Genomic DNA, 13,506 nt, shown 5'->3' on the forward strand with positions numbered 1-13,506 from the left:
GCGTCAAAAACTGAGTCTCGACCAGAAAGTTATGCCCCAAACAAGTTTAGCGCGAACTGGGACCAGAAACCTGGAAACTGAAAAACATCGACCAGAAGGGACTTCTAAGAGTTTACGACCCGATGAAAAGTGAAAATGAATCCCGTACGAGGATCCAGGCTCAAAACAAGATAATTTGAAACAACTTTCATTAATTACACAATGGCCCCCACAAAAAGGGTTAACTGCAAAACTACCCCAAAATGAAAACATCTTCCAAAAGATATTTTCTTAGATACCCCCTGAAAAGAAATATCTTCAAAAGATATTTAAGAAAAACACCCCAAGAAAAGAAATTAATTTCAAAGAATTATGCATCCATGCCCCTATGGACACCGGGAGCAACCAGAGTACTTTCCTGCAAAAGTAAAGATGCGTATTTCGTGAAAACCACTCACAATAAAGATACGTGAAGTTAAAAACCAACTTTGAGTACAAGAATTGAGGTTTTGCAAACAAAGTGACAAACGGGGAAAAGACGAAATAGGAAAAATGATGAAATAGGAATAAGGACAAAAAAGTGAATAGTGTCGAAAAATGAAAATTGTGGAAATGACTCGGTCCTCAAAGGAAGTTGTCAATCCAAAGGAAAGAGTCTCAAAAATCATTTCCGAGCACTCGAGACAACACTAATGTAATACCACTAATTTTAAAAGGACAATCCGGGAATTTAAATTAATTGTTTAAATAGTATTTTAATTTAATTAATTGTTTAAATTTTGTTTTATTTGATTAATTGATTGATTGCTGTTAATTTAAATTATTTGTGTGGATTTTTATTAAATTAATTGTTTAATTGTTATTTTGTTTGATTTATTTGACCTAATTGGATTTTGTTATTTTAGTTGATTTATTTGGTAAATTTTTTTTTATGATATGTATTTTCTGTCTTTAATTATTTAGTTGCATCTTTATTTGGCTTTTATTTATTTAAGGAAGTTAAGTTAAAGATTTTAGTTATTAAATTAGGGTATAGTTTTAATTGTATAATGGAATTCATGTATGTAGTCGACACTGTTTTAAAACGTAGGTGTTGTTATGGGCCGACTACATTAGGGCTCTGTCTATAATTATACACGGATTAGGGTTTTAATGGTAAGCCTATAAATACTCTGTTGTGTCTTAGCCTAGGGTTTTAAAATTACCAAAAGCTCTGTCACGTCTCAAAGTTACAGAGTGAAAACAGAGAGGGATTTTGTAAGGACAGAGCATTGTAAGGTTTGTCAAGGGAAGAATAGGGAGGGCCAAGGAGGTGTAGTGGTGGTGGACTACCTAGAACCAGAAGAAGGTTGGATAGAGGGTTGTGTTGCCGAAACAAGCAAGGGCTGAACAGGCAAATTCTTCTCTTTCTCCTTCCCTTTGGCTTGTGTTCTGTGCACCTAGATATACTCTAGGGTTTTAATGGAATAATAATTGAATCAAGCATGTTTTATATGTCAAATTAACCTAATCTTTGCCGTGAATTAATTCGATGATGGGTTTCTGAAAGTTCATTACAGTACTTGTGTTATAAGCATGCGTGGTCTGTGGAACTTGTTGATTTGTAATTTGTTTGTAACTTCTGTAAACACATCTTGGGACTATACTGGACTGAGTTTTACATGTATCTTAGATGCTATGTTGATAACCTAGATGTGTTGGAAATCTGTTATTGATGGTTCGTCCATATTTGTTTTAGTTATGTTTTTAAAGCATGAGGAATCTGTATAACTTGTAGACTCTGTATTTGTTTTTAATTTCTATAAGTACATCTTGGGGACTATACTGAAGATAATTAGGACTCCTAAGAAAATTTTAAACCCAATTAGACAGGTTGTAACTGGCCGGAGACGAGGCAGAAGGTTACAGAAACTTCAGACGGGGGAAAGGGCTCTCACAGAGGGAGAGAGCCGGCTCCGTGGAGAAGGAGCCATCTCCCTCCTACAATGGAGCCGGCTCTAGGTTACATAGAGCCGGCTCTAACCCAATGGAGCTGGCTCCATGGTTTAAAGGAGTCGGCTCAACTCCATTTTGGAGCCTGCTCAATGTTTTAAAAGAGCAGGCTCTTTCCAGTTGTTGCGTTCAATGGGTTTTCAGCTCCTGTTTGGGCACTTGGGGTTCAGGAAAAGTTTTGAAACTTTAATGGGGGTTTTAAACAAATACTTTAACGTGAAATCAAAGTCTTGGATTGCATAAAATACCCTCTTTTTATTAATGGAATTAACAGTGCGCAAATTAACCACTTTGCGTGCGGTTAACGGCTGGAAGGTAATTTATTGTCTAGTTCTAATTTGCTAATTAATGGTGCTAAAATAGGATTCTAAATTAAATTTTAGATACACAGAGAAGTCTTTTAATTGATGAATTAGACTTATGGATAGGCTAGGGCTCTGTGCTAAAGATAAAACAGAGTACAAGTATACAACTCAGTACGCTGTTACCGGATGGAAGGAAATAAATTGCTTAAATTAATTTTAACAATTTACTGGACTATAATATGATTATAGAATTGATTTTAAATACGTGATAGAGTCAATGATATATTAGATTTGATCTATGCATATCTGGATGTTAATTGTTGAGTTATGAAATCACAATCTGCAATTATATGGTTTAATGCTTGGTTTAATTGCTGGAACTTTAACTGTTTTCCTGCAATTACTTGGATATTGGTTTTGGATTATATATACGTGGAATTTTAATTGCTGAATTAATATATTCTGTCAATTATATGGTTATGGAAGATTGTATGCACCGGTACGGGACGGTGGCACACTAGGGACGATTTAGCTCAAAATGCTAATACCTAACCTATTGGATGAAAGGGATGGATTGTAAAATATTGAATCCTAAACCTTGTTTAGTCAGATCGACTGATTAAGTTGAAAGACTATCTGGATTAATTGTGTTTGTGTGTAGTCGGATCGACTGATTAAGTTGAATGACTACCTGGATTAAATGTTGGTTGTGTTTAAGTCAGATCGACTGATTAAGTTGAATGACTAAACTGGAATAAAATTCTTATGTCAATTCAATAAACAATAAAATGGCATACCTTGGGTTAGACGGACTTTATATATATGTTATGGCACCACGATATGGGCATGAGTCTCAGAGTTGTTGGTTAGGGAGCGTATATGCATTGGGATGCATAGCTGGATATGATGGTTGAGGTGTACCCTGTTAGGTCTAGGTATTCATGCCCACCTTTGGGTGCGTTTTTGCATGTTGCCTTCTACTCAAGTTGAGACCCCATTATAGTCCAATGAAGGTCCTCTAGTGTGGATATATTTATGTATGGACTAGATAGATATTGTGAGGTATTTAGGTGTATCTGCGTATCGGGTCACTGTATGGATTGCAGTTAGATTAGAACTTGTTCATGGGCCTGACCCATTCTTATTTTTCAGGTATCGGACGGTTCCAGTCTTAGGCTTGATCGTGCTGTGCAGGGATTATCATTTATTCCACCGACGACGTAGGATGTCCTTCCATATTTTAGTATTTGGTTTTATGTCAGTTGTTTACGTTTCAGTTGAGATTTTTATTTAGGGGTCCACTAGATGGATTCCCGAGTTGTAATTCATGGAAGTTTTGGAAGTTGGATTTTATTAAGTTTTATCAGGCTATTGAGGATTTTATATTAGTATTCTGTTCAGCTTTTAATAGTTATTCTTATTTCATTTTTTTTCATCTGTGTTCGTTTTAAAATACTTTAATTGTTTGAATTCCCTCGGGTTTGGGTATGGGCCTGATCAACCAATGTCTCGGATCCGAGGGGTATCACAGTTGGTATCAGAGCCTGACCCAGCCGGAAGTGTGCCGACGGGGACATCGGGCCTACAAGGGGGGTGGATTGTGACAACCTTGTGGGCGGGTGCAAGAGACACTGTCAGGCTACCACACTGGCGAGTTACGGGTGCACAGTCCCACATCGTCTGGGTGGAGGAAAGGTGAAGTGCTTATATGTAAGTGTGTCACCTCCAATTAGTATGAGGCCTTTTGGGGTGAAGTTCAAGAGCAAAACCGTGCGGGCTCAGGCCCAAAGCGGACAATATCATACCATGTGGTGGAGTGGGTTGTTACAATTAAGTGACGAGAAACTGAACTCAGAAAAGAAATTTCAACGAAAAAAATTCATCCGTAAAATTCTGAGGAAAAAGGAAATGAAGGAAATGACTGGGTCATTACAACCTACCCTCCTTAAAGAGATTTCGTCCCCGAAATTAGGAACATTCCCAGAAGAACCAAAGAAGGATCGTACACAAGGTCACACGAAAGAACAGATCATAAAGTACCTAAGGACAACTCCAAAGGTCTCAAAATCAACGAAGAGACACAAAACCGCGAATAGTGAGGCACCTCTCCAACGAATAGACATACTAACCCAATGTCAACCACCCAAAAGAGATCAAGGAAACTACATAACTAAACAAAGAACACAACCAGAAGCAACATGGCAGCACGAATACTGACTAAAACCTGCCCACAACGTACTCAAGGTGTGGTAGCATCCACAGCGTTAAGTGCCCGCCCACACTCACATTACTAGCTAGGTAATGCAAGGTAACATCGATGGCAACTAGCACTCGCCCATACACAACCTGTATGGTAGCATGACAGTATAAAGCCCTAATTCATCACCTGCCCCCAACGAGCTCACCTGTGAAACCTATCGATACAAATGACATCAATGTCAAACAATCATTACCAAAAGCACCACAGAAACCAGGCATTCTGTGAGAGTTGCAATATGGTCCAAAATGTCCGGTCGGACCATTTTGGCCAATCCAAAACCCTGACAACAATGTCATAGGCACCGCTACGCTTAAGGCCTTAAATCCTAAATACTGAAAAAACTGACAACCACAAGTCTCAAAACACTGTTGTCAACCACACCAGTCACGAATCCAAAGCCTGACAAGTCTATGCCTTCAAGCCAATGGATCGGACTTTACAAATCAAACAACATCATCATCGCCCTAGTCACAACGACTCCTAACAAAACAATGCACCCAAAATCTTCCACGTCATCCTAAAGTGACCTACTATAAGGCTACGCCTAGGAATCAAGATATTGGATCAAGCTCACACACACAATCCCGACAACCAAGGTCATACAACCCCAAGCACAGTGCGGAATGATAAAAAGGAATAAACTAATAAAGCAATTAGTTATGAAACATATATATACATATGCAAGTATACACTCACAAGTATACTAAGAAATATCAAAATAGAAATGCTATATATATATATATATGTACAAGTATACATTCGCAAGTATACTAAGCAGTATTAAATCCATGCTAGACAAGTATACAGGCTCAAGTATACTATACCCAAAACGAACTGAAATAAACAATGCGCAAGCATGCTAGGTACAAGTATACTAAACGTAAATGAAATTCCACGAACAATTTCACAGAAACAATATCGCACCATACAACTAAACGCATAGTGTACAAGGGCAATCAAATATGCTACCTATCACATAGGGGTCAAGCATCAGAGACACGCTACATATCACCTATGACGCTAGCATGACAAGCAGATATAGTAAATGAAAAACACATCATCTATATCATCACATAACCACCAAATAGTCACATCCCCTAACGCTAATAGACACGCTACACATCATCTATATCTATGTTTCTAAGGCATGTTCAAAACAACAAGGCATATAAACATGTAGGAATCACTATGCAAATAACAATCCTACAAAATCACAAGCAAGAAGGGATAAAATGCCTCTCAGAAGGACAAACTCACGGAAAGTGAATCCCAAAAACCCGGATGAGTCTGATCTCTCCCCGTGAGGAAATGAATCATCTCCTAGAATGAACACTAAGGTTCCCGAAACAAAGAGTCTATAAGTCTTTCCCAAGACTAGCCCAAACACAAGGTGGAATCCTAACGCCACACAAAACAAACAACGGTGTAATAGATAGTCCCAATACTAACCATTACGAGACACCAACAAGAGAACTCAACTCAAGGTGCCAATGAGTTCGATGAGAACTCTACAGGATCCTATCCATACAAAATCCCAAGTCTCGAAGGACGAGGGAGAATAATTAATTGCACCAATGCAATTAATTACGCGTAACCACTCACACCCCAACCTTAGCTCGTAAGAGCTATCCAAGGCAAGACAAGAAGAATCCTAGGTTAACGCACCTATCAAATCTCTAACCATCACTCTAAGAAGAAGAAACGCGAGGACCTCACCATTGAGGCTCACAAAAACGAATCTCCCAATCCCCAAGGAAGGACTCGAGTCAATCCGACTCGTCTTCCCGTGGCTTTAGAAACAAGACCCTAATGACGTCATCAAGGTCACCACGAAACTCCAAGAGATGATGCTCTAGCATCAATCTCAACCAACCAAGCTAGGACAACCCACAATGCCTAAACAAGACATAAAATAAGTAGTTGCCACGTAATATAACAATAGACTACGTACTCACATAAGTAGAATATAATCACATAAGGCATATCAATGTAAGCATCATACAATCATGCTAAGAATAACAAGCACATTTAACACGCTAAGGCAAAAAAGCATAACCCACATACTGAGCAGACAAACGTAAATCAACATGCTGAAACAAATAAGCATATACAATGTACCCTGACAACAAGCACATATAACATGCTAAGACCCACGAATATATACTATATGCTAAAGCAACAAGTATATATATATCATGCTAAGACAGTTAAGTAAACTTCTAAACATACGTCCACATAAGCACGTAAACATGATACCAAGAAGCCACTAAACACATAGATCATGGCAACACAAGTATGATATGCACCCAAAACCCGTCATCCTAAGGTTTTCAAACCTAGGAGCTCTGATACCACCTGTGACGGCCCTGGTTTTTCAAGCCAGTGCGTCCTGTGCTGAACCGAAGATTGACCTGATAACGGATTCGAATTGTGGAAGCGAAAATAGAAAACAAGACTTTAAGAAGTCAAAGTGACCTATGAGGTCATGGAACTCAATGAGAATTGATGCGGAAACAAAAGATCAAAAATATGACAAATAAGCCCTCAAGGGCAAAATAGTCATTTATGAAAACTGTGGACTCGGGTGCCACCGAGCACAATGCTGGAAAGATAACGAAAAACTAATCAAGATGAACTCAAGAATCGCATGATTCGGAGTCCGGATGAAGGAGAAACGGAATGACGAAGAAAAACGAGCATTTAAGGCTAAAAGGGTAAACTGGTAATTATCCAAGAAGATCCGGGTGTAACCGGGCACACCGTTGGAAAGACAACAAAAAATTAATCAAGTTCAAAAAGAAGTTCACTCAATTTGGATTCTGGACGAGGCAGAAACGAGTGTTTGAAGTTTTGATGTTGCGGCGGCCCAACGAAGGCCATGACATGCCCCATGGGCACCCGGCGCCCAATGGCATGCCCATGCTAACAGTAAGGGTCCAAAGCAGGTTTTCCAGAACTGAGGCTTGAAACGGAGGTCAAGACGAGTTTTTCTGGAAAAACACGAAGAAGAAACACCCCCTAAAATTGAGTTTTCTACGTGACTCGCAAGAATTCAAAAAAAAAAACTCACTATAAAATGCCCAAAATGCCCCTCCATGAAATCTAGTCATGAAGGCCAAAAAGTTGTTAAAATGCAAACTGGAAGCTGAAACTTCACGAGGGATTTCCGGTACCAAGATGACATTTTCTGGAAAAACATGAAGAAGAAACCCCCCCTAAAATCACATTTTCTATTCAACCATGTTTAAAGAAGAAATTGAAACTGATGTGAAAGGTCTAGAATGCCCTTAGATCAGATTATGCAACAAAATTTCAAAATGAGTCCATAGGAGGCTCATTTCACCAAAGAAGAAGGTTTGCCTGGAAACGACCATGCACGCAAACGTAACTTACCTATTTGGATGCGCTACAATGGTCCATGGCTTAAAAATACCACCAATACAAAATTCGACCACCCAACGGGCAAAAAGGCAAAAATGAACAAGAAAAGAGAAATTTGAAAACCAAAATTATCAAATGATTTCAAATTACCGTTTGGCCCTTGGCCACACTTCAAACATGATTTATAAGACCCTATGAAAGAATAAGAATGGAATTCCCACACCCAATGCAAAAGTTATGAAGCAATGACGTAGCATTTTTTAATATTTTCATAATATTTCATAAAGTTAAAGTTGCATAGAATACAAGATACATGTCATTGGCCTCTGGCCTCTTCTCATACATGTTAAATACATTGCATATAGTGTATTTATGTACACATTATATAATTGAAATCAAATATACACATTTTGACATATAAGGCTACAAGTGGCATTTCAAGCCAACTTTTACAAGAATTGAAACCTTCAAAGCTACAAATCATCCAAGCAATATGAGAATCTCGAATCTTGATTCCTGTACCTGAAAAATGTCCCCACTACGCGGGTGAGTAACATAAAGCTACTTGTAGGAGATGAGCATGCATCGACCTAGCATTTTACAATAAGATCACCTTATGGTGAAACATGTTAAAAGGGCTCATGCCACCTAACGTCTATATCAAAATGAGACTCAGGAAGCATCCTAAACTACTCATGTAATTGAAATAAACTACGGCATACAAGTATACATGCCAAAGTACACTAAACCGTATTCAAACATGATACACGACATTCAAGTACACATGCTCCCAAGTATACTAAATCATGTTAAACAGGATAAGCAATATCTAGCATGCATACACAGGTATAAGATATATGTATAGAGTACTCATAAATCAAGTATACAAACACAAGTATACTAAGCTAAACACATACGCACAAGACAAGTATACATAGCACAAGTATACAAAAATGAAATCCGCACACACAAGACAAGCATACTAAGCGTAAATACACTAGATAGAGTTTAGATACGCCAACAAGGATACTAGTTCAAGTATACAGTTTTAAGTATACTAAATGAGATCAAAATACATAGGCAAGCACCAATTCTCAAGTTACAAGTAATCCATGATTAACAACTTGAAATTGAATGCGAAATCAAAGTAGAAAGACTAGGACATGTGGTCACTAGACCAAGCAAGTGTTTCTGGGACCCATAAGGCACTGCCTAGTGCGCACATGCATAAGTTATTCTGGGCAATTACGACCCACAAGGTACTACCTAGTGCACACTTATGACTTAGAAGACTCTTGTCTCCGTACTAGAGCCAAACCTTAGCCATCACGTGAAATATGTCCTTACAAGCTTTCCAAATTCAATAAGTCCAAAACTTGTACAAAAATCAATAAGTTAGGGTAAACTTATACCAAATCCACTAATGCATAAAACCATCTTCCATGCACAAATAAGGTTGAATCCACACAAACCATGTCCTATAATTCAAGTCTATATAGCATATGACATGTCAAGCCTCCAATATGCAATTTATACACCAAAACAAGAATATTTTACAACAATTGAACCACATTACCACACTAAGCCACAAGTACTAAATAAGTCCCAATTTAATAACTAGCTTCCAAGGTAAACAATTGTAATATTCTAACAAGCTATACACCTACACAAGATATATCTAAACAAGTTATGCAAGTCAATGATATTCTATATTATGCTAAGTCCAATTACCATTTCAAAAGGTCTCAAGTACTAATTCTATATCAAATTAGTAACATGCTCACAAGGTGATTAAACAGACTACATTTCGAGGAATTATCAACCTATTTCCTCTAATATCAATTTGAGTGACCAACACACTTAAAATAAAATTAATTAAGCTCATTAATTAATTTTTCTCTAGATTTTCAAACATATCTAAATGTCCTCAATTTAATATATGTTAAAGAACTCACTAAGGCCTACTTTAATATCATATTACAAGTTGGTTTCACACTTGATACAACTATGTGAATTAATCTTTCACAAAAGATAAATATTAAATAAGTTTTTCAATTCTTACTCAAATGCTCCAAATTTAATATATGTTACACAACTCACCAAGGCCTAATTTACTAGCATGCCACAATTTAATTCTAAATTATATATCATCATTAGAATTAAATCCTAAACAAAGAAAATAAATAAATTAAATTCTAAAAACTTGAATAAGGAATGCTCACAAGTTGTATATGCTTATAAAACAATTAATACAACAATAACATAAACCTAAGATATCCCCTACCTCAATTTGAGATGAAAATCTCAAAAGCCCACAAAAAAAAAAAGTTCTCCGAATCCGACGATACCGAAGGGTTTTGTCGAGGACAACACGATCTACATGAACCCACAAGAAGCCCCTTCAAAATCACAACTTGACTTCAAACCCGAACTCAAAATTTGGTCAAAAACGGGTTCTAATAAGGGTGAAAGAAGCGCGTAGTCAATACGAACACAAAACGCAAAGGCCATACTATGTTCTGATAAAGAAATGAAGTTCAAATGAGGAGAGAGAAGGTGGCAACCTCCCTTGGGCTGCCATGGAAGCTTCAGGTTGTGTAAGAGAATGGGGAAGATGAAAAAATAAAATATCTCATCCCCCTTTTATAGAAATCTCAAAAAGTGCCCCGAACGGAAATGATGAAACTTTGTGAACGAAAAAGATTCAAAATGAGAAATAAGAAAAACGGAATAAACGGCGTCAAAAACCGAGTCCCAAGCTGAAAGTTATGCCCCAAACAAGTTTGGCGCAAACCGGAGCCAAAAACCCTGAAACTGAAAAACATCGACCAGAAGGGACTTCTAAGAGTTTACGACCCAATGAAAAGTGAAAATGAATCCCGTACGAGGATCCAGGCTCAAAACAAGATAATTTGCAACAACTTTCATTAATTCCACAATAGCCCCCACAAAAAGGGTTAACTGCAAAACTACCCCAGAATGAAAATATCTTCCAAAAGATGTTTTCTTAGATACCCCTAAAATAAAATATCTTTAAAAGATATTTATGAAAAACACCCCAAGAAAAGAAATTAATTTCAAAAAATTATGCATCCATGCCCCTATGGACACCAGGAGCAAACAAAGTACTTTCCTGTAAAAGTAAAGATACATATTTCGTGGAAACCACTCACAATAAAGATACGTGAAGTCAAAAACCAACTCCCAGTACAAGAAGTGAGGTTTTGTCAACAAAGTGACAAACGGGAAAAAGACGAAATAGGGAAAAGGATGAAATAGGAATAAGGACAAAAAAGTGAATAGTGTCGAAAAACGAAAATTGTGGAAATGACTCGGTACTCAAAGGAAGTTGTCAATCCAAAGGAAAGAGTCTCAGAAACCATTTTCGAGCACTCGAGACGACACTAAGTAACGAAAAACTGAACTCAAAAAAGAAATTTCAACGAAAAAAATTCTGAGGGAAAAGGAAAGGAAGGAAATGACCGAGTCATTACACGCCCCGCCCCCTTATAGCGGGGATGGGGATCCTTTTAGGTAAACGGGGATGGGGATGAGGATAAATAATGAAAACCCACCGGGGGCGGGGATGTGGTAAACCTGCCCCGCTCCGCCCCGCCCCGATTAAATGTGAAATTACTAATATACCCTTACATATAATATATTATTACTAAATTAGATTTAGTATGTATATGAACATTTTGTCTAACCCTAACTCTAGTCACTTCGTTTCATTCTCTCTAGTCTTAGAGAGAGAAACTGAGCAAGCGATCACAGCGGCACAGCCTCAGGCCACCACAGCCTGACACCCACTCTATCAATTTGTCATCCTCCCTCAAACACCGGCGTCATCAGATCATCACTTAAGTCACCGACTCACCGACGTCCAGTAAGTTATTTCAGTTACTCTGTTAAGTGTTGAGATCTCTTTGTTTCTCGGATTTACTGGGTCTTATGTGCTTTTGCTATTGGTAATCTATATTTAACTATTTATCTCCTACTTCCTCTTTAAACCATAAGCTTTCTTTTCTGTGTTCCTAATATTGGATTCATCGCGTGACTCACATCAACGATCTACTCTCTGCGGGATCTTCTGATTCTTCTTCATGGATTTTCGCTGTTAGTCCTTGCAATTTGTTAACTTTTGTTTGTTTTGAACCTTTTAGACCTCAATTTTGTGGGGTTTTCTTCTTTGTTTTCAGTTGGTGATTACTTGTGTTGACTGTTGTTCTGCAATATTACTGAAAGTTTTCTTGTACCCTCTGTTTGGTTGCTGAGAAAAATAAAGGAAGGAAAAAGTAAAAGGAAACTTTTAAGGGTCAACATCTATTACTGTTTATTTTCTGGAAAAAAAAAAAAAAAAAAAACAAAACAAAAACTTAGCAAAATTTTTGTGTCAGATTTAATTGTTTTGATCACTTAAGTGAACCCAACCTAGCAAAATTGTTGTCTTTTGCAAGTATTTTCTCATGATTTTCATTACTTAAAAACTTGGGTCATTTGCTCTTTCAAAAGTATTTGTTAGCTTCATCTTTGGAATAAAAAAGTTTGATTGATTGTTGCTTTTTATTTTTATCTTTAGCATAGTAACTTTAAAGATGTCAGATGGAGAATTCCAACCTCAAAATAATGTTGTAGATCCTTTAACAAATGTTATTTCATCATCAGCTATGGTTCCTACTTCACTAGGAACCCTCGATAAGACAATTATTTCTTCAGAGAGAAAAAGAAAAGTGACATCAGTAGTTTGGAATGATTTTTCAACGAAAACAATTAATGGTGTGCAATATGGTATTTGCAACCATTGTAAGGCAAGGTTAAAAGCACCAAGTAATTATGGAACCATGAGCTTGCATGACCATATAAAAATTTGCAAGAAACGAAAGAAAAATGGTGACTTGAGACAATTTGTTTTGCAATCCAATATTACAAAGAATCAAGGCACTAGTGAAGCACAAGTGGAATACCGTAATTTTGTATTTGATCAAAATGTCTCACGACATGAGCTTGCTTGCATGATCATAGTACATGAGTATCCACTCTCCATGATTAACCATTCTCGTTTTCGAAAGTTTGTTAATAGTAGTCTTCAACCTTTTTTTAATATGGTTTTCCGAAACACAATTAAGGGTGATATTTTAAAGATATATGATTCTGAGAAGGTTAAAACAAGCAAATTTATGGAGGAGCTTAATGGTAGAGTTGCCATTACTTCAGATATGTGGACTTGTAATCACTCAAAGAAAGATTTTATGGCGGTAACATCTCACTTTATTGATGATTCATGAAAATTGCAACAAAGAATTTTGAGGCAAATTTATTATATGCATTATTTCTATCTATTAGAAATATATTGTATACTTAGTTTATGTGCAAACAAATGCGAGTATGTATTATTTGTTTATTAATTATGCATATTTTTTTATTTTACTATGTTTAGGTTTACATATGTGCATGCTCCACATAATAAGGAAATTCTTACTGAAGTGTTTATTAATACCATGTTAGATTGGAACATTGAGAGAAAGTTGAGTACCATTACCTTAGATAATTGCACCACAAATGATGGCATGATTGGTAGTCTCTTAGACA

The 13,506-nt window shown here is 37.0% G+C and overlaps 1 protein-coding gene across 1 annotated transcript; it reads left to right on the plus strand.

Moving 5' to 3' along the window:
• Nucleotides 1–12,512: 12,512 nt before the first annotated feature.
• Nucleotides 12,513–13,202, plus strand: LOC132296210 (zinc finger BED domain-containing protein RICESLEEPER 3-like). The gene has a single exon (XM_059794426.1). The coding sequence runs from the start codon at nt 12,513–12,515 to the stop codon at nt 13,200–13,202; it is 690 nt and encodes a 229-aa protein (XP_059650409.1).
• Nucleotides 13,203–13,506: the final 304 nt, after the last annotated feature.

The sequence above is a fragment of the Cornus florida genome, unplaced genomic scaffold, assembly GCF_030987335.1.
Source record: "Cornus florida cultivar Cherokee Brave unplaced genomic scaffold, ASM3098733v1 CherokeeBrave_3.0.0_Hap2_Chr02, whole genome shotgun sequence".
In the NCBI taxonomy this organism is placed as follows: Eukaryota; Viridiplantae; Streptophyta; class Magnoliopsida; order Cornales; family Cornaceae; genus Cornus; species Cornus florida.